Consider the following 21,680-nt stretch of genomic DNA (forward strand, 5'->3'; position numbering starts at 1 on the left):
GAAAGGCTTTAAAGACAAAACAAGTTAATTATTATTATTAATTGCATCTATTAAAAGATATTTTATTTTAGGACTCACTACACATACTTTACGGAATCATCTACTAAATTCATTCTAGGAAAATATGGAAATGTTGCTTAAACATGGACTCAAGAAATTAACATACATACCGGATATCCATTTTTCAACCATCGGATTCCAGGAATGGGCTTCCCTGTGGCTATACAAGGCCAATAGAGATCACTGCCTATGTCCACTTCTGTGTCATTGATATGTTCTACCCACTCAGGAAATGCTGAAGAGTCAAGAATATTGTCAATTTCAAATGCAAGTTTAAATATTTACCATAATCTTATGAGGGAAAATATTACATTTGATTAGCCTTAAGAATAATACACCAAATATTATATATGTCATTAAACCAATGTGAGAACCACTGAAAAAGTATTTACATAATTTTGACACATTTTATTCTATATTTTGTACCAATAGTAACTGTAATTCAATTATAATTATTTTCACTATCATTGAAATTTTGCGAAGCAAATTTAAAAGAAGCTTTAAAATAACTATTTTTCTAATAAGAAGCCCTACAAATAACAAAGGTTTAAAAATTATTTAATTTACTTCTTTATCTTAAATTATTTAACAGTATCTTTTCCCTTTTCATAAAGAAAATCAATCACTCCCTCCACCCCACTTTCTTTTAAGTACAGACACTCTGATAGAAGTTTTGCCTAAAGACAGTATAATATAGAACTATAAAAGTAACTTAGATACATCAGGAAGATCTCACACTCCTAAATGTGTATGCACCTAATGAAGAACCAGCAAAATACATAAAACAAGTGCTCATAGACTTGAAGAAAGACATGGATAGCACACAATAATAGTTCGAGATTTCAACACTGCTTTATCACCTTTCAACAGATCAACCAGACTAAAGCTCAGCAAGGACATCGTTTATTTGAGGGAAGAAAAGGAAGAAAATTACATATACTTGACATTTACACACACACACACATATGTTTCATTTCATCTCCCGAAAGTGGAATACCAATTGTTCTCCAGTGCACATGGGACATTGTCCAAGATAGATCACATGCTGGGTCACAAAAGATATCTTCATAAAATTAAGAGGATAGAAATTGTATCATGAACTTTCCAGACCATGATGCACTTAAAATAAAAGTGACTCACACACAGAAACAGAGAATCAAATCAAATACCTGGAAATTATTAAACAGCTTACTACTGAACAACCAATGGCTTAGTGAGGAAATAAAAAGATTTCTGGAAATAAATGAGGATGAAGACATGAGTTGCTAGAACTCATGGGACACAATAAAAGCAGTGTTAAGAGGAAAGTTTATAAGTCTGCAAGCATTCTGCAGGAAGAGAATGTGAGCCCACATAAGTAACCTAACCTCATAGCTTAAGATCTTAGAAAATGACCAACAAAGAAACCAAACTAAAGAGGAGGAAGGAAATAATAAAACTCAAATGGAAATTAACAAGCTAGAAGTCCCCCCAAAAATCAAAAAAAAATCAATGAAATCAAAAGCAGATTCTTTGAGAAAATAAACAAGATTGATAAACTAGTAGCAAGACTCACAAGGAGAGAAAGAGGGAAAGAACACTAATAAACAGAATTAGAAATGAAAGAGGGGACATTACAACAGAAAATACAGAAATTCAAAGGATCACCAGAGGTTACTTTGAGAATCTTTATGCCACAAAACAAGAGAACCTCAAAGAAATGAGTAAGTTCCTAGACTCCAATAGCCTCCCAAAGCTGAAACAAAAAGGTTTGGAATACTTGAACATACCTATCCCTATTGAGAAAATTGAAATATTAAAAAAAATGTCTCCCACAAAGCAAAAGCCCAAGCCCATATGGATTCACTAGTGAATTCTCCCAAACCTTTAAAGAGGACTTACTCCCAATCTTTTTCAAACTTTTACAGGAAATTGAAGAATCAGAAACACTTCCAAACAGTTTCTACTAAGAAAATATCACCCTGATACCAAAAGCAGACAGTGATACCACAGAGAAAGATAATTACAGGCTGATATCCCTGATGAAGACAGATGTAAAGCTCCTCAACCAAATACTAGCAAATAGAATCCAACAACTCATCATAGAATCCAACAACTCATCATCATCAACAACACACCATGAAAAAGTTGGATTCATTTTGAGTTTAACACTCAAAAGTCATTCACCTTAAACACCACATAAAATAAAAGATAAAATCCATATGATCATATCAATAAATGCAGCAAAAGGATTTGACAAGATCCAGCATGAATTTCTTATAAAACAAAAAGCTCTCAAAAAAATGGGAGTTAAAGAAATATTCCTCAGTATATTCAAAACCATCTACCACAGGCCCACAGAAGCATTATGCTCGAAGGGGAAAAACTAAAAGCCTTCCCTCCAAGATTGGAACAAGAGAAATTTGCCCACTCTCATCACTTCTATTCAAAATAGTACTGGAAGTACTTGCTATAGCAGTTAGGCAAGAAAAAGATATCAAGGGAATCCAGATAGGAAAGGAAGAAGTCAAGTCCTCACTATTTGCAGATGACATACTATACTTAGAAAATCCTCAAGACTCAACAAAATAGGTCTTAGAAACAACAGGTTTGTATAATAACTGGCAAGTTATAAACTAAACACCCCAAAGTCCATGACTTTCCTATCTTCAAAAAATTAAAGAGAAGAAAGAGATATTTAAAAAAATTCCATTCACAATTGTGCCTGAGAAAATTAAGTACCTTGGAATCAGTTTGACTAAAGAAGTGAAAAAATCTGTACAAAGAAAACTACAAAACACTACTCCAGGAAATAAAAGAGGACACAAGAAAATGGAGACATATTCACTGCTCATGTATTGGTAGGATTAATATTTGTCAGGGAACCCTATGAGTGCCAGGGATTGAACTGAGGTCAGCTATGTACAAGGCAAGTGCCCTATTCACTGTACTACTAACTCTACAGCCCCATGTATTATTTTGTTTATGATTGTATATTATGTGTAAGTATGCTTATATGTCTATGGATGTGTGTATAAATTGTGGGATTTTATACATGACATGAATATAGCATGCATTCCTCAAGAAAAGAAAATATATCTCCTTTATATAGGCTTGCTTCTATCATACCCTATGTATTTGAGGAAATATCCAGTGCATGACTATACTTTATATGATCTTTCTCAAGTTCTGGAAAAAAGAGAGAAGTCATGCCAGGCCAAACCTAGTAGGGCCAGTCTCTGGGTCCATATGACTTCTCAGCATGGGACAGGCTGAGTCCCTGACTTGTTGGAGGGGACAGCACTCCACCCACCTCATCCAGCTTCTGCTCAGGTTTCAATGCCCAACCTATGACCAGTCCCAGAGAGAAATCACAGCTATGCTCAGCCTGATAGTCCTGAGATGCTATGGTCCCAAATCATCCTAATGAAACAGGTGCTGGAGCGCACAGCTGCGTATAAGGCCAAGTGACATCTCCAAAATTCACAGCATTACAGCCCAGTAGAGACACAGCAAATTAAAAGAGATAATTTTGTAGGACCCTACTAAACTTAATTAGCATAAAGAATGGCACAGAAGGCCAACTAGCACCTAATAGCTTAGGAAATCAGACAATAATTTTAGTAACACCATTATAAGACTTATCTTGTAATAAGCAATATAACAAGCTGAGAAGGTCACTTCGGGCATTGGTGGAGGAAGGTCTCACTGGTGGTAGATTGGTGTTGAAATATTGTATACCTAAAATGACTGTTTATAAATAGTTTATAAGCCATGTTTTATGAAGCTTCAGTGAAATGTTTAAAGTTTCAAATAGGGAAAAATAAATAAAATAAAATTTTGAATATATGTTTATTTTTTCAATAAAAATGAGTAAAAAACAATGTTTCCTTAAATGTGTCTCTGAGATTGGTGGTATATTTATTCCTGAGAAATGTCCTAGAAGCTGAAAATTTAATAATTGGGCCCCAAATACACTTATTAAATCAGAAACCCTGAGAATGGAAATTAGCAATTTGTAATTTAATAAGCTCTTTAGGGATTTTTATGCTGCTACAGTGTGAAGACTATTGCCTTAAACCAAAGCACGAAGCATAGCTTCTTCTACCAATAACAGTGATTGAGCAGGAGCGTGGCTCAGAGGCAGAGCTCATCTGAAATGTGTGAGAACTCAGATTTGATCATAGGCGTTATGTGGGCTCTCTCTCCAAAAATTTTTAAAAGCATTATAAAAGAATGATAAAGAGCAATAATGAAATGTGTTAATTCTATGTTTTTAAAATTATTAAGGGGGCTGGAGCGATAACACAGCCGGTAGGGCGTTTGCCTTGACACGGCTGACCCAGGTTCAATTCCCAGCATCCCACATGGACCCCCCGAGCACCACCAGGAGTTATTCCTGAGTGCAGAGTCAGGAGTTAACCCCTGTGCACCGCCGGGTGTGACCCAAAAGGAAAAAATGAATAAATAAGTAAAAACTATTAAGAAGAACATTGCTATAAACACAGGTACTTCAGTGATAACTTAAAAGGTTGTAAATTCTATCTTAAATATAAGATAAATATTTTATCTATTTCTCAAATAGTTTATTCACTGCTTTTGACAAATTTAATTATTGTATTCTAGTTTTTTGAGTCTGAAATGATTGCAAATAAGATATGATTAAATTTATAGAAAATTGACATATTTACCTTGAACGTAAATTCTCGCTTGGTGTTTGTCCTTTCCTCTAATGTTTTCAGCTTCACATTCATATATTCCTTCATCTTCTAACTGAATATTGAAAATCTTGAGGACAGCCCCAGAGGTGCTGAGCTCAGCAGTGCTTGGCATTGGTTCTAGGACTTTCCGCCATCGAATATCAGGGACAGGACTTTATAAAGGGGATAATAAGAATTAAAGAATTAAACAGAGCAATAACTTTGTTTGTACTTGAACATTAGTATAGTTTATCACCTAAAATAATAAAAACATATATTTAGTTCCATTAATTAAAAATATAACTAAACTTACTTTCCAAGGGCAAAACACTCTAAAGTCACATTTTGGCCCATTAGTGTATATATGTCCTTGAATTGAACTACGATATCAGCAGGGTATGGTTTTGTTGTTCCTAATATTAAGACAAAAAAATCCATTAATTATTAAATGGTATGGTGAGGTTTGACAAAAATTGATATTCTATAATATGTGGTAATAACTGGTATTGATATATATTATACAATGATGTGGTTAAATAGATAAAACATCATGACATATGAGATATTTTATACAATATTTATACGATATGAGTCATTCTGAGAGCTGTGTAATGAATCTGATAAAAACAACTAAAAGTAATGTTTAGATCGCATCAAATATGCTAATACATTGTGCTAAGTGCTATACGGCACTCGGAAAAAATAAAGTGGAAGGAAAAAGGAAAGGAGAATGGAAAATAAAGGCATAGACATAAAAGGACAAAGAAGTAATCATAGATAAACTTTAAGGGTAAACAAGTTGAAAAGTGGAAGGGAGAGAGAGAAAGGAGAAAATTTTTATCCATAAGCATTATACTTATCACTTTACATAATTTCATTTGTGGTTCTTGAGTGCTGAATCTTTTGAGAGAAAAGTATAGGATTAGAGAGGTGAAAACACATTTTGGGGAACCACAAAGTGTACATGATCTTTAAAATTTAATATTAAAGATATCAATCAATACACAGTTGTCTTAAAATATAAATAAAATAAAAATATATTATGTGAAGATTGTTGGAAGTATGTTGGGAGTAATAGAATTTCAAAGGCAAGATATTTGAACTGAACAAAATCAGATTGAGAAAATAATGTAAAATGACAAAACTCCAATAGTGTGCAGGGATTAAGACATTCCAGAAATTTGGGGCCAGAATTTAGTACATCAGGTAGGGTGCATGATCAACCTAAATTCAATCCCTGGTACTTCATATGGTACTCCAGCCCTACTAGAAGTGATTCCTGAGCATAGATCCGAGAGTAATTAGTACCACAAGGCATGGGCCAAAAACAATCCAAAAAAATTCTAGAAATTTAAATGATATTGATGTAGGTGTAGTTGAATATGAACCTACATTCTAGAAGACCTAAGATTATGATACTAAATATTTTAGCCAAATTATCTTAATAGGAAAATAGTAATATTTTAGCCAAATTATCTTAGTAGGAAAATAGTAATATTTTTTGAGGGAAAATGATATGAACACTTATGTATCATGAGGAAAAGAAATTTGAGATATCTAGAGAGGTTGACTAAATCAGACAAAATAGATAAGGGGCTGAATGAGGACATAATTAAAATCAGGACAGAAAGGAGAGAACAAGTGTAATTTGAATTTTAGTGGAATAATAAACAGCATGCTCATTAGAGTAATGTTTTCTTAAAGTGTAGGTAATGATCTAATTCATTAGAATGGCCTGGGATGCTTACTGAACCAACAGTATAATCATGTGGGTAACAGATAATTCTGCTAAATCAGTATCTGGGTTCTACATTTTGGGCCAGGACGTAATGTAAGAAACAAATAGAAATGAGTGTCTGGAGTGATCGGATAGCAGGTATGAAACTGCTTTGCACACGTACAACCCTGGTTTTAGTCCTCAGAACCAAATGTGGTTCGCTAAATGCTGCCTGGTATTATTCCTGAGTTCAGAGACGTGATTAAGTCCTGAGCACTGCCAGGTGTGGTTCCCAAACCAAATAAATAAATATAACAAAATTTCCAGAGACAAGTTGAAAAAAGAAAGGAAGTATAATATGAAAACTCCTTTTAAATATATGAATGCAGGAAAACATCTTCGAAAAGTCAGAAGGTCAAGAAGCATTTAATAAATACCAAGCATGTCAACATTATCTTGAGGAGAGTAATAAAAATGGATTTACAATAATATGATGGCATTTTTTTGATTGTCATAACTACCTATTGTAGTTATAGGAGCCATTCCTAAATCTGTCAAAGAGCAGTGTTTCCTCAGGTATTTGTACCCACTGTATGAGTATAGCAGCAAACTTATGATAAGAAAAATAGTGTGGTGATGTAAGCAAATTTATTGATATCTTCTCAGGCAATGGCACAACTTAAAAAGAAGAATAAATAATTCAGTTGGAGCCCCTGGAATGACTATAAAAGTTTTTCAGTAGTCTTTGAAAGTATATTTGTAGGAGAAATGCCTTGTGCTAAATAAAAATAATAGAAAGACACACACATACACGCATATATATGTATGTATTTGTATCATGTAAATAACTCCTTTAAAATATCGTAATAGAGTCCGGGAGATAGCTCAAAGTTTGAGACCGCGTGTTGTGTATAAAGGAGCCTCAGGTTTTCTCACCAATTCTACATGGTCCAGAACCAGAGATAGTAATCAAAAATAAATAATCAAACTTAAATTAATCAAATTGTCTCCCCCCCCACCATTTTATAATCACTATAGTTTGTTTCAACATAATAATTTGTTTTCTTTGGTTAGCTTACTTAGAAGTTATCTAATGAAAAATCTGGCAAACCAAAACTCTGATGCAGAGGATTTCCTCTCTAAAGGTGTTTGTCCAATGAATCAATCTAATCTAGCAACCCGGAAGTAGGCGGGCACTTTTATATCGAAAACCTTTTCTCTCAGAAAAACTGAATCAAGACTTCAAAGTGTGTATCCTGTTGTCCGTGGTAGAGCAGCCAGATAAGATTCCACTGAATACTTCTTTGTGGAATTATAAATGTCATAAGCAGACAGTCTTTGTATAATTGAAGTGTTCTGGAAGTGGAGTTTAAAAATTACTGTACTTACGTTCTGGTAATGGGATGAGTGGGATAAATTTGCTGAATACACTCTTCGTAATAGAAGGACTGGAAACAAAGCAAGAATAATTGCCTTTGTCTGATGCCTCTACGTTTGCAATGTAGAGATTGCCATTTGTCTGGGAAACAAATCTTCGTTTATCCATTGTGATAAATACAGGGAATTCATTTAGAAGCCAGCGATAGCTAAGATCATCTAGAAAAGATAGGGTTTATTAAATATTTACTTCTTCTCCTAAAGCATGTATTATGCATTCAAGTAAAAAGCTAGCTCATAACCTAATCTAGAAAATTAAAAGAAAAATTTTAAAGAAAGGCCAAAACAAACGATGCAATTTTTATAAAAGCTACCACATTTGGAGTAAATATATGCACAGTGATTAGTAGTTATGCCTGTCTTTATCTCTAAATCATTTCATCAATTATAAGTACTATTATTTCAGCTATTCAATAAATAAAACAGAGATTAAATTAATTGCTTAGAATTTTGTAATGTTGAAAAATATCAATATTTTTGTAATGTTTTTCAATCAAAAATTCAAAAACATAAGAGTCTGAAAATTGTAAATTTGCATGTAGAAAAAGTCTTTTAACCATAAACTGTTAAGATACTATACACAAAATGTATTCTGATTGGCCTGGATACTCCATAATAATGTGAAAATAAATATGAACATTTTAAGTCAATATGAAATATGATCTTAGTCAAACTAATATTTTTTCTCTAAAATTTAATTTTTCTGAATCCTACTCATACGTTTGAAGAGAAATGAGCTATTATAACATTTGACCTCTGTCAAATAATTTCATTTTTATGAATGTACTGTGTAACTATAGAATTGTTGTGCTGTCTTACTGTCCCATGGAATTCTCTAGTTTACTAATTAGATACATCCTGATACAATTTATGTACTGATGTTTTGACAAGTTGTTTAAAACAGACATGTTGCTTCCCTTCTGGTACTTGAAACAATAATTAGTTGAACTTTGTTGCAGGGGGATGAGGGGACACACCCAGCAATGCTGAGGGCTTCCTCCTGGCTCTACACTCAAGAATTGCTCCTGGAGGTTACTGGGAGATCATATTGCAAATCAAGAATTAAATACAGGTCAGCTGCACTCTAGGCAATGCCCTACATACTATACTGTCTCTCTGGTCCTAATTAGTCTAAATTTATGTAATAAATCACTGTATCACTGTCATAACGGTTCTCATCGATTTGCTCGAGTGGGCACCAGTAACATCTCCATTGTGAGACTAGTTGTTACTGTTTTTTGGCCTATCGAATATGCCACAGGTAGCTAGCCAGGCTCTGCCATGCTGGCGGGATACTCTCAGTAGCTTGCCGGACTCTCTGAGAGGGGCAGAGGAGTCGAACCCAGGTAGGCTGCATTGCAAGGCAAATGCCCTACCCGCTGTGCTATCCAGCCCTATCAACTCAGTAAATGTAATTAATAATAAAAAAATTGCTGAAAATCCATTAACTCAAAAAATAACTGCAGTATGTTAGATATCATCATCTCTTAATAAAATAAAGTAGGAATTGATATCGCTAATTTAGTAAGGTTTTGCAGTGTTAACCAGGTTTAGTAAGGTTCAATTAGTACAACTGACTTTGTAACATCCCTCTATATCCCACCACTGCCAAAATTGTATCATGATAGATATGATAGCTGTATTGCATTCCCAGGTCAAGTCTCACAATTAATACTTGCATTTTGTTGTTGCTATTCAGAAGCCACATCTGGGGCTCATTCTGGCTCCCAGAGATGCTTAGAGAGTCATACAGAGCCAAGGACAGAATCTCTAGCCCTTGAGATATCTCCCTCACCCTTATTTAACTAAGACTTTTTCTTTCATTGTGTCATGAAGATTTCATCATCTTTAAAAAAGTCAAAATATATTTGCTGTTAACTTGCTCAAATAATAAATGAGTTAATTAGCATTTTAATTTCAGATATGTTGCTTTTATTGGTAAGTGTTTCAGATGTTTCAGATATATTGCTTTTATTGGTAAATGTCTAAGATTAATTTGACTTACCTCAGAGATCTTGAACCATATTACAGTATAAATTTATTATGAAGTATTATTGTATATTAGACATGGTTTTATTTTATTACTTTGAAATATAATATTTAACTTGCTAAACAATACATAATTATTCTTGAATTACATTAAAGTACATTCTGGATGAAAAGTTTTCAATCTTGTTTTTGGATAAGAAGAAGAAAATGTGCATTTTTAAAAAGTTTCTTTGATAGAACAGATTTTACCTATGTAAAAAAAATATCTGTAGCATCCAATTATAATTTGACACTACAATAATCTACATACGCAAACGCTTAAAAATTCCTACAAAGTTGTACCGTGGATGCATGCATTCCATCACATGTTCTCTCAACTGTGTCTATTTTGTGCCAATATTTTACTTTGCTTTAGTTTAAGTGCTGATATTTTTAGTCTTTCATTCCAAAAAGGAAATAAAAAGCTATCATTATATTATTATTAAGGAAGAAATAAAAATTTTCATTTCAAAGAGGAAATAAAAAGCCACCATTGCATTACTTTTAAGGAGGAAATAAGAATATTTCTGGAAACTGAAAATGAACAAACTATCAGAATCTATGCAACATAGCATAATCTGTACTAAGGAAGAAATTTACAGCAGTATAAGACTATATTAGGAAAGAAGAAAAAGTTCAAATTAATGACCTACGCACATCTTAAACATTGTAATAAAAATCAACAACAAAAAAATCCCAAAGATAATACCAGCAACAAAATCAACACACAAAAGTCTTTCATATTCCTACAAAATACAAAAGAGGAATAGAACTAGAAGAGGAAAACTCAAACGGCCCATTTCATTAGAAATAGTGTCTAACGCATGACAATGAATCTGCTGAAGGTCTCCAGTATATGACTTTTGTGACCCCCCCCCACTCCAGGTTTCTGCTGAGTGGAGAATGGGTGACCACCACCCATATTCCTGTTTTCTGGAAGCCCAGTGGCCACACCCACGAACCACCTCTGGTGCCATTTAAACTTATTAACAGCCATCATCCAGAGATTGACTAATAAATTTCTCAAGAGAGCCACAAATTGTATCACCCTATCCAAAATCTCAGAATCCCTGGAGCATGTGGCCGCAAAACCAGCCATGTGAGTTTTTATGCTCCACTCCCCACATAACAGACTTGGGCGGTGGGGAGGATAACTAAAGGCAGTGGGAAGATGTTATGGTGCTGGGATTGGTGTTGGGACACTGAATATGGCAAATTATTGTGAACTACTTTATTAGAATAAAATAAAATTTGGGGGGAAAACAGTGTCTGTGAGAGAGAGAGAGGAAAAAAGAGACAGATGGACAGACAGACAAAAACAGAGACAGAGGGAGAGAAAGAAGGAAAGTGCCTGACATAGAGACAGGCGGGGTGATGGTGGCGGGAGGGAAACTGGAGACATCAGTGGTGGGAAATGTATGTACACGGGTAAAGGGATGGGTGTTGAAATACTGTATGACTGAAATCAGACTATAACTCAATAAAAAAAATTTTAATGGTGTCTAAGAGCATCAAGTACCTAGAAAGCAACTTAACAAAAGATATGAAATATCTATTCCATGAAAGCATAAAACACTAAAAATGAGATAGAAAACTTTAGAAAGCAAAAAACTATCTCATGTACTGGATTGGAGGAATTAATTGTTGGATTATAGTTCTAAGCATTTTAAGAAGTAACTCTGGTTTGTTCTTTCTCACCCCCTACCCTAGGGAGCTTAGGTTAATTGAGCTATACCCGTCAAAGTGCTCCTGAGGCACACCCAATTCCATGGGGACTCTCAATCCTCTGTGTTATCTTTAACTTCTTTGTGCTCATCTTCCCTGTCTGTCGAATCTTCTGAGGGCTCTGGAAGTGAGATATGTTTTTTCTCTTTTCTTTATGTACTTTGCACAGTTTAGAGAAATGTGCTTTTTTGTATAGGTACAGGAAGACAGTTAATCCTATGCTTTCATAACATGGGAGTTAATTGACACAGAATAATATTTACTCCTGGGCATCCATCATATTGTAGATCCATCAAGTCTCAGATGCCCTTAGTCCCTAACACCCCAAAAGGGGGGTCTCCATAAGAGACTTGGATGGACCCAGTGCAAGTCATAAGATAACCTGGCACCAAAAAGGACAGGCTAGGCACCATGAGAAGTATAATAAGTTAGGAGCACGGTCATTAAACAAATGCTGACATAACCCAAAAAAAGTGACTGAATAAGTACCCTTCAGGGATTGGGAAAGACTAACCTGGCCTGAGGATGTAATCTGGGATATATAGCAAGATGTCCCCAGGAAAAAGCCACCCTTTAAGCTTAATATATTTCTTACCGTGTTCATACAAAATGATTAGAAATATTATTGTATCACTGTATACTGTCATCCCATTGCTCATTGATTTGCTCGAGGGGGCACCAGTAATGTCTCCGTTGTAAGACTTGTTGTTACTGTTTTTGGCATATCAAATACACCACGGGTAGCTTGCCAGGCTCTGCCGTGCAGGTGAGATACTCGCAGTAGCTGGCCGGGTTCTCCAAGAGGGGCAGAGGAATCGAACCTGGGTTGGTCGTGTGCAAAACAAACACCTTACCCACTGCACTATCACTCTAGCCCAGAAATATTATTAGGAACTAAATTTAATATGATTGTTTAATTATTTATTAGCAAAGGAAAAGAGAAAGTAATAATACCCTTAGATGGAATTTTGCCCTTGGGTGGATCTCCAAGTAGGTAGCTAGAGCACTGGAGCCCCTAGATGAGATTTTGTCCTTGGGTGCATCTCCTAGAACTTCCCCTGAAGGAATGGTTTTACATCTATTCATTGTTTATGATAATGTTCAAGCACACCTATGTATAATTGCTACCCCCGACCCTTCATGATTTATCTGTAACACTATAAGACTTGAATAAAAGGAACTGATTACCAACCAGCCTGTGGTACCCATTCCTTCCTTTGTCCATCACTGTCAGCTGGCCGGGGAATGGTGTTCAGCCCTGAATGCAGCAGGGGACCTTTGGGTCACTGGGGAATGGTGACCCCCGGAACAACAACAATTAATGTTGTTAGATGATCATCCTACCTAAGTTACTATGTAGACTCAATGCCATCCCAGTCTAAATTTAGCACAGTCAATAATAAGTTTTTGTATGGAAGCATAAAACACTCTCACTAATCATGTCATAAATAATAAATTTGGAAGTATCCCTGTTCCTATTTGAAATTATAATATTAAGTCATAGAGATCAAAATAGTATGGTATTAGAATAAAGATTGACTCTCAGACCAATGAGTTAGAATTGTCCAAAGACAAAACCCATATCTAAACCCAATTAATTTTTGACAAAGAAACTAGATACATGATTTGGGGTAATAATAACCTTTTCGACAAATGGTGCTGGGAGGCCTGGATAGTCACATATTAAAAAAAGAAACTGAATTCATATCTCACACCTTATACAAAAGTCAATTGAAAGTGGATTAAAGCCTTTGAGATTAGACTATAATCCATAAAATACACTGAGTAACAAATTAGCAGAATGCTCAAAATTTTGAAACTCAAAGGTGTTTTAAATAATATAGTTCCATTGGCAAAGGTAACAGAATCAAAAATAAAGTAATGCAACATAAATTAAAAAGCTTCTGCATAATTGAAGAAACTAAAACTAAAAGATCCTTAAGTGAAAGGGAAAAATATTTGGACTAATCAAATCAGATAAAGGATTAATAGCCAAGATATGTAAAGAATACACAAAAGTCAACAATGATAAAAATCTACAAAACGATCAAAAAGTGGAGAAAGGAAATGTATAAACAGTGGACCTTCCAATGCAAAATTCTGGGGTCTGGAGGTGCAATGCTGACCCCCAACCCCACTCTTTCCCCCTGCTGGGGTCCTGCATCTGTTCTCTGCTTCCTTCTTTGGAAGAACTTCCTGTTGTGAAAGCCTTTCACAAATTTGTTGTTCTCCTTTTTTTGATTACCATTTCTAAGAAATAAATTCTGCAAGTGGACAGTCAGGACTCTCAGTCCACTAGGCTGTTAGCCTTGATCCCATGTTTTTTGTCTCTTATTTCTGTCTCTTTTCTTAATCCTTTTCTTAAATTTATTTACCTGGGTCCAGTCTGTGAGAATTAGCATCTAAACAGGAACATAAAGCACTAGGAATTGTCTGATATTAACTGGAATTGGGAAAACCCTGACAAGCCGCAAAGATAGTGAAAAGGGGATGAGAGTAAATCACTCCCCTCGGTTGCTCCTATCAATCAATGTTCCTAGAGAGGCCAGAGGTATGAACAAATCAAGAATACTTGTCCTGAGTATGTGATAAAAACTAATGGAAAATAACTCAGGGGTCTGGTAGACACAAGGACCAGTGTTTCTTTAATATCAGAACAACAGACCACAGACATGGCCAACTAAACCACCTCAATAATTCTATCTGACCTACAAACAATGCTAAGGCTGAGGCTGAGTCAGGAGATCCTAACATATAAAGGGCCAGAATTAGGAACTGGCACCTTAAATATGACCCCAGAGCTAATAATTTATGGTGGAGAGATCTCTTACACTAGAGGAGAGCATCCTTAAACATCCCAGCTGTGTCTCTGTTAAAACCTGCAGAAGAAAATGAATACCCTTGAAATCAATACTTTAAATTTCAAAATCTTTAACCATGGGAGCTGTTGCTATGTGTCCTAACACTTGGTAAGAAAGTCCACCCAGTCCATCTGGGTGAGACAGTGGCCCTTGAATAAGAAAAACTGGCCACATTAAAAGCTTATCAAAGAGCTTATTTAGATAAGACTCATGTCAAACTTCCCCATAGTCTGTGGAACTCTCGATTTTTTTGTGATATATGCAAAGACATAAATGGAGAATGCTTACTGATTTGAAATTGGTGAATGCAGCAATTTAACTTATCTGACTTTTACAGCCACTCCTCCTCTGACTCCTAGAGAATGTCTGGCAGCAGCACAGACACTGAGGCAACCTGTCCTTATGTCTGCTATGAAAATGTTAATTTCCTCCCTCAGAGCTCCAAGAGTTGATGATATAACTTCTCATTCTCTTAGGTTTACAAAGACTTGGCCATAATTTAGCTTGCCGGACTCAAACCAATAAAAGCATATTCTTGGCCTCTTTCCATGTAAAACAGGCTGGGAACAGAGTCTATTATGCGAGTCTGTGAAATGACAAGGTCCCAATGTGCCAACAAGACTATTTTCCCCTTGGGACTGTCCCTTCCTTTCTCAGCCCCACGTCAGTCTTTTTTCCCTGTCATTCTTGATGGGTCAGAATAACAACAAGAACATATCAATTAATTGAATATGATTGTATGTGTGTATGAGTGTGTATGACTGTGCATGAGTGTATTTGTGGTTACTCCATGATTTTAGTCAATTTATCTATCTGTGTGTAGAATACTGGAATGTTAAAGCCAGGTTGAAATCAGAAGTAGAAACCTGATCTAACAAATGGGGCGAGCTGCAGTGGTATGTAATCCAACAATTTTAAAAGTCTAGATGCTTTACTTATTTACTGAGACCCTATATCAAAAGTAAACTGAAAATTTTCTAAACTAGCTATTGAGCCTATAAAGAAACAGAAATTCTTGATCTAAATGTCTTATTGGAAAAAATGGAATGCTTTAACTCTTAAAATTCTTGAGCCTCAAAATCTGTACTGTTTAGAAAGAGTAGAGTATTTAGAGTTTAAAAGACAAATAGAAATAAGAAAGCTCTAGAACTTCGATACAGGGCTTTATCTTGCAAGACTAATCCATTTTAGTTAGAAATTAGAATGTTCTACAAATAGAGATGAAATGTCAGCAACATTTGTATCTCTGCACAAAATTACCAGAATTAAATCAGAGTTTTTGAGCTTATAAAAGCTCTGACAGGTTAAATGTCTTCTTTCACTTTTATCTAAAATTTTAATAAAGACTAAAGTTTTCTAGTCAAATGTATATGTTTGTTTTGTTTCTATATTAAATTATTAGAATATCTAGCCATAGAATATTTATGATTTGAGAAAATAATGATATATTGAAACTGGCACTAAATGCAATAAACCAAAATGTTTTTTAAAAAATCTAGTAAAGTTTTTGGCAATTTAGATTTTTAGTGACTCCAGGTGGACTGCATTAAGACTCTTTAAGTTTATCATTAAGATAAACTGTAGCCACTTATCTTAGTGAAAGATCAAGGTAACACATTCCCTAGCCTGAAGGACTACACTTATGCTTACTAAGGAATCTACCCCACAAAGATTTGGGGGTGGGGTGGGGGGAGGAATGGGAGCAAAGATTAAAACTAGTGGAAAGGGGAAAGAGGTCACTGTGATATGCAAGTGACTAGAAAACTACTACTTCACTTGAGTTTTCACTCAAGGAGGATTGGGAATAAAATGAGAAAAAATAAACTAATCTCCAAATTTCTGGGGAAATTAAATTGTACTAAGCTTAGTAAGATAGAGGGTTAAATCTGGAAGTTGTGACTATATTTTAGGAAAGAAATATAATGGATGGAGATATAATTATTGAGGGAAAAAATTCTGTTAAAGTGACACTAGTTGATTGTGAATTGGAATGAATAAAAGTTACTGGTGAGAATGAATTGTAAAGAAATATATAGAAAACTTGAGGGTTATATTTTAAGAAAATGTATATCCTAAATATTTCCTCAAAGAAGACATTTAAATTGACAAAAGTTACAGGAAAAAGTGCTGTATATCACTAATCATCAGGGAGAGGCAAATCCAAACAATGAGATATTATCTCACACCACAGAGACAGGCACATATCAAAAAGAACAAGAACAACCAGAGCTGGCACAGATGTGGGGAGAAAGGGACTCTCCTTCATTGTTGGTGGGACTGCCAGCTAATTCAGCCTTTTGGAAAACAATATGAACATTCCTCACAAAACTAGAAATTGAGCTTCCATATGAGCTAGCAATACCACTGGGAATATATCCAAGGGTACAAAAACACACAGTGGAAAAACCATCTTCACTTCTATGTTTATTGCAACACTATTCACAATAGTCAGAAACAGAAAACACCCTGAGTGCCCAAAATCAGACAACTGGATAAAGAAACTGTTGTAAACCTAAACAATGGAATACTATGCAGCCTAGAGAATGGCTGCATAGTATGGAAGTGGAAAAATGAAGTCTTGAAATCTGCTTATAAATGATGGACATGGAGAGTATCATGATGAGTGAAATGAGTCAGAAGGAGAGGGACAGACATAGACTGATTGCACTCATTTGTGGACATTCAAGAACAGAAGAGCTGGTACCTCGGTGGAAGCTTGCCTGAAGTGTGTGGAGAATAAGGGCAGTTAGAATAGAGAAGAGACCACTATGACAATAATAGTTGGAAATAATCACTCTGAACAATAAATGGGGGCTGGAGTGATAGCACAGCGGTTGGGCGTTCGACTTTCAGGCAGCCAACCCGAGTTCGATTCCTCCGCCCCTCTCCGAGAGCCCGGCAAGCTACGGAGAGTTAAGAGTCAGCACGGCAGAGCCTGGCATGCTACCCGTGGGTATTGGATATGCCAAAAAGAGTAACAATAAGTCTCTCAATGAGAGACCTTACTGGTGCCTGCTCGAATAAATCGATGAGCAATGGGATGACAGTGACAGACAATAAATGAGAGATGAAAGCAGGCAAAAGAATATACATTGTAACCTTTCGGTACCTGTATTGCAACCATATTGCTCAAAAGGGGGCGGGTGGGGAAAGAGAGAAAAAGAGAATGAGCAAGCAAGACAGAGAAGAGAGAGAGAGAGAAGTACCAGCCATAGAGGCAGGTGGCAGGAAGGAAACTGGGGAAATATATACTGGGGTAGAGAGACAGGTGTTTGAATATTGACTGAAACCTAATCATGATAACTTTCTAACTGTATCTCACTGTGCTTCAATTAAACATAAACAAATAAATAAATAAAATATATGTTCAAACTGGATTGTTATGAGATCTTTAAATTGTATGTGCAGAACTGTTCTAGTATCTGTTTTTAGAAAGCTTGTGAAAAAGAGTGTTAGATGTTCCACAGTGCTGACTCAGTATAGAACTAAGAACAAAACTGTAGAACTCTTAGAAAAATTTGAAACTTAAATATTACTTAAAGTTTTAAACATGGAACTAAAAGAATCCAGTATACATGATATTCTGTTAAAACTATATATTCTGTATGTTTGACCTCTATAGTGTTAACAATGCTCTCCTTTATCATTAGCTAAATCATTTAGGACCAATATCCATATATCAGTGGAGAGTTTTGACTCAAGGCATGCTAACCAACCCTAAGATTTGTCAATGTTTTCTTGGCCTTGCCTTACAGCCTATAAGAACTAGTTATTTTATGTCATCCAAATCAAAGATGATATTTCCATAGCTCTGTAAACTAATGATCAGTTTCAAGCTGTTACTCCAGTATTAAAAGAACAATCATTTCAAGCAGAGATTTTCATATCTCCTGATAAAATTCTGAATGAATATACAATTCAACATCTTGGTTATTTAATAAATAGGAATATCACTGTGCCACAAAGATATAGCTTAGGATTGATAACTTAAGCACCCTAAATTACTTTCAGAAATTATTAGGAGATATAAACTGGACCCAGCTACTTTAGGAATCCCCACTTATGGACTGACTGAATTATTTAACATTTTCAAAGGAGATCCTAATTTGACTAACTCTCATTACTTGACCCTTGTGCCAAATTAGAATTAGACTGTGTTCAAGCTAGAATTCATACAGCCCAATTAGAGCATGATAAAATAAGGGTGCTAGTTTTTCCTTCTAAACATTTCCCTGCAGGAGTTTTAAATCAACAAGAAAGAATAATGGAATGAGTACTTTCACCTCAAGTGTAGCAAAAAAGACTGGATACTTATTTAGACAAAATAAGCAAAATAATTTCTGTAGGATGATTCTCCTTTCACTAATTAATTGGCCAGGATCCAAATAAAATAGTTGTCCTTCTTATCATTAATGGGTAGAAGAAGCATTCCAAATGAAACTGAAATGGCACTTTGGACCTTCTGACTTCATAGGCAAATTGATCATCATTACCCTTCTCAACTGTTTCAATTTTTAAAATAACTAATTGTATTTTACCTAAAATCGTATCATCCCAACCTCTAATCAAAGCATCTACCTTCTTAATAGATGGAAGCAGTAACAGAAAAGCAGGCTCTTAGGGTTCTACTATGGAGGTGTGGCAAAGACCTTATTCCTCTGTGCAGAGTAGAATTTCCCTTCCCTTTAAGGGAAAACATATTCCCCTTTAAAGGGAAATTATATATATATATATGATTGGAGCGATAGCACAGCGATTGGGCGTTTGCCTTGCACGAGGCCTACCCGAGGTGGATTCCTCCGCCCCTCTCGGAGAGCCCAGCAAGCTACCGAGTATCGAGCCTGCACGGCAGAGCCTGGCAAGCTACCCGTGCATATTGGATATGCCAAAAACAGTAACAATATGTCTCTCAATGAGCGATCTTACTGGTGCCCGCTCAAACAAATCAATGAGCAACATGAGCAATGGGATGACAGGTAGGTAGGTAGAAAATATGTATATGTGTATATATATATGCCTCTCGAAGAGCCCAGCAAGGTACCGAGCATATCTCACCTGCACGGAAGAGCCTGGCAAGCTCCCTGTGGCGTATTCAACATGCCAAATACAGTAACAGTAACATGTCTCATTACCCTGGCCCTAAAAAGAGCCTCCAATAGTTGGGAAAAACGAGTAAGGAGAGGCTTCTAAAATCTCAGGGCTGGGATGAATGGAGATGTTACTGGCATCTGCTCAAGTAAATCGATGACAGTGATACAGTTTTACAGAGAGTGGAAATTATGGTAGTGATTCAATTAGTAAAGGATTTGACAGGAGAGGAAAGTATTATTTCTGATACTCATTATGTAGTCAAAGTAATGCAAGATAAAGAAAATATTCATCTTTAGGAGCCCCTGAAAGAAATTGAACTCTTTATATAGCTAAAAGTTTTTATGAACTTGCCAAGCTCAAAACAGTGATAAAAAAAGACCCATCAAGCATCACTGCCCAGCTAGGGACAAATGAAGTTTTTCCATAAATCAGAAAGAGTAGTGACCCAGACTAATTCTGGCAAAACATCAACCACTGTTTCTAGTTATGATTGCCATTATGAACCCATCAGTAGTTATGCAGATAAGCAAATGCTTATAGTAGAATGGTAGAATATATCAACTTTGATATTAATGAAATAGTTTGAATGTCTAATTCTTGGGACCCTAGAGGCTCTGAAAAATTATCTAAAAGAAATTAATTATATACTTTTGTCTTTACCAAATCTCCCATCTGTATCAGCAAAGGTCAATGTCACTGTCATCCCGCCATTGCTCGTCGATTTGTTCGAGCAGACACCAGTAACGTCTCTCATTGTGAGACTTATTGTTACTGTTTTTGGCATATCCAATATGCCACGGGTAGCTTGCCAGGCTCTGCCATGAGGGCTCAATACTCTCGGTAGCTTGCCGGGCAGAGAGGGGTGGAAGAATCGAACACGTGTCAGTGGCTGTATGAAAGGCGAACGCCCTACCACTGTGCTATCGCTCCAGCCCATCAACAAAGGTACAGATGTCAATTGTATTTCAAACTCACAGGTCAAATTTGGCTTCAAGCCGTTATACACTACAAAGGGAAATTTAGCATTACAGCTATCTAGGCTGTCCCTCAAATAGTCTAGGTAATTCACAAACACCTGGGCAGATTTGTTGACTTGTTATCTTAAGATAACCCACCAAACATGTTGAATATGGCCTCAGTCTTACTACTAAATGAAATCAGACTTGTGTAAATGTTTTGGTGATAGGAAAAGTGAGGTTTGATAACAGAAAAATAAACTTTGTCTATGTCTCTTGAAGATTATTCAATTGTCTAAATTTAAGAATATCTGTGAGAGCTACTGGTTCTCCTTACTTTCTGAAGCCTGGGTAGGGGTCTCTACAAATTCCCTCTAAGCTTCAGGGCAAGGCAGCCTTCCCTTTGGTGTATATTATGGAAAGAAGGTGTATATTATTCCATGGATGTATTTATTAATGCTGTTCATTTTAGGAATCATGGGATTAAAATCATTAACTGCCACTTCTGCTGTTGCTGGGACTGCCCTTCACCAGGGCATCCAAACCATTCATTTTGTTAAGAATTGGCACAGAAATGCTGGTTTATTATGGCACAGTCAACAACTACTTGATGCTTAAGTAGCAGATCTACAACAAGTCTTGTTTTTTTCTAGGGGATGAAATAAAAAACCTACAACCTAAAATTCATTTGAAATGTGGAATTGTATTCCACATTTGGAATTGTATTCAGTTTTGTGTAACTCCAAAACAATAAATTGAAACACAGCATTCTTAGGAGTTAATTAGAAAACATTGGCTTAATCGAGAAAATCATTGTCATAATATTTGGCATTTTCAACAAGAAATTTTTTGTTGATACTTTCATATACTATGAATTTTTCTCCAGTGATCTTGTTCCACAGGAAAACTTGCATCCCTTTGGGAAGAAAGATTTCAAATGGAAACACCCCTATCTTTGCTACCTCTGCCAGGGAGACTCTTTTGAAATAAATCTACCTTGGAGACTTCTGCACCTTCAGCCACTAGTCCCCTTTATCTGTGAAAAAGACCACTAGTTCCTAGGATGGCAAAACAAGAAGAAGGAGTTGGGAACTAGACAGATAAAGGAAGTGTTGGGCCATTTATG

The 21,680-nt window shown here is 35.8% G+C and overlaps 1 protein-coding gene across 7 annotated transcripts in view; it reads right to left on the minus strand.

Moving 5' to 3' along the window:
- Positions 1–21,680, minus strand: part of CNTN1 (contactin 1) — a 336,636-nt gene that overhangs the window by 134,128 nt on the left and 180,828 nt on the right. For all 7 annotated transcript variants that reach the window (XR_008630792.1, XM_055143917.1, XM_055143916.1 and 4 more), the window contains 4 exons: positions 7,846–8,052; positions 5,053–5,152; positions 4,731–4,912; positions 171–295 (listed from right to left, as the gene is read on the minus strand). Coding sequence is in view for 6 of the 7 variants with exons in the window: in XM_055143917.1 (XP_054999892.1) it covers positions 171–295; positions 4,731–4,912; positions 5,053–5,152; positions 7,846–8,052 (614 nt within the window). In the remaining variant the exon portion in view is untranslated. The remainder of the gene's footprint in view (positions 1–170; positions 296–4,730; positions 4,913–5,052; positions 5,153–7,845; positions 8,053–21,680) is intronic.

This window comes from Sorex araneus, chromosome 6 (genome assembly GCF_027595985.1).
Source record: "Sorex araneus isolate mSorAra2 chromosome 6, mSorAra2.pri, whole genome shotgun sequence".
In the NCBI taxonomy this organism is placed as follows: Eukaryota; Metazoa; Chordata; class Mammalia; order Eulipotyphla; family Soricidae; genus Sorex; species Sorex araneus.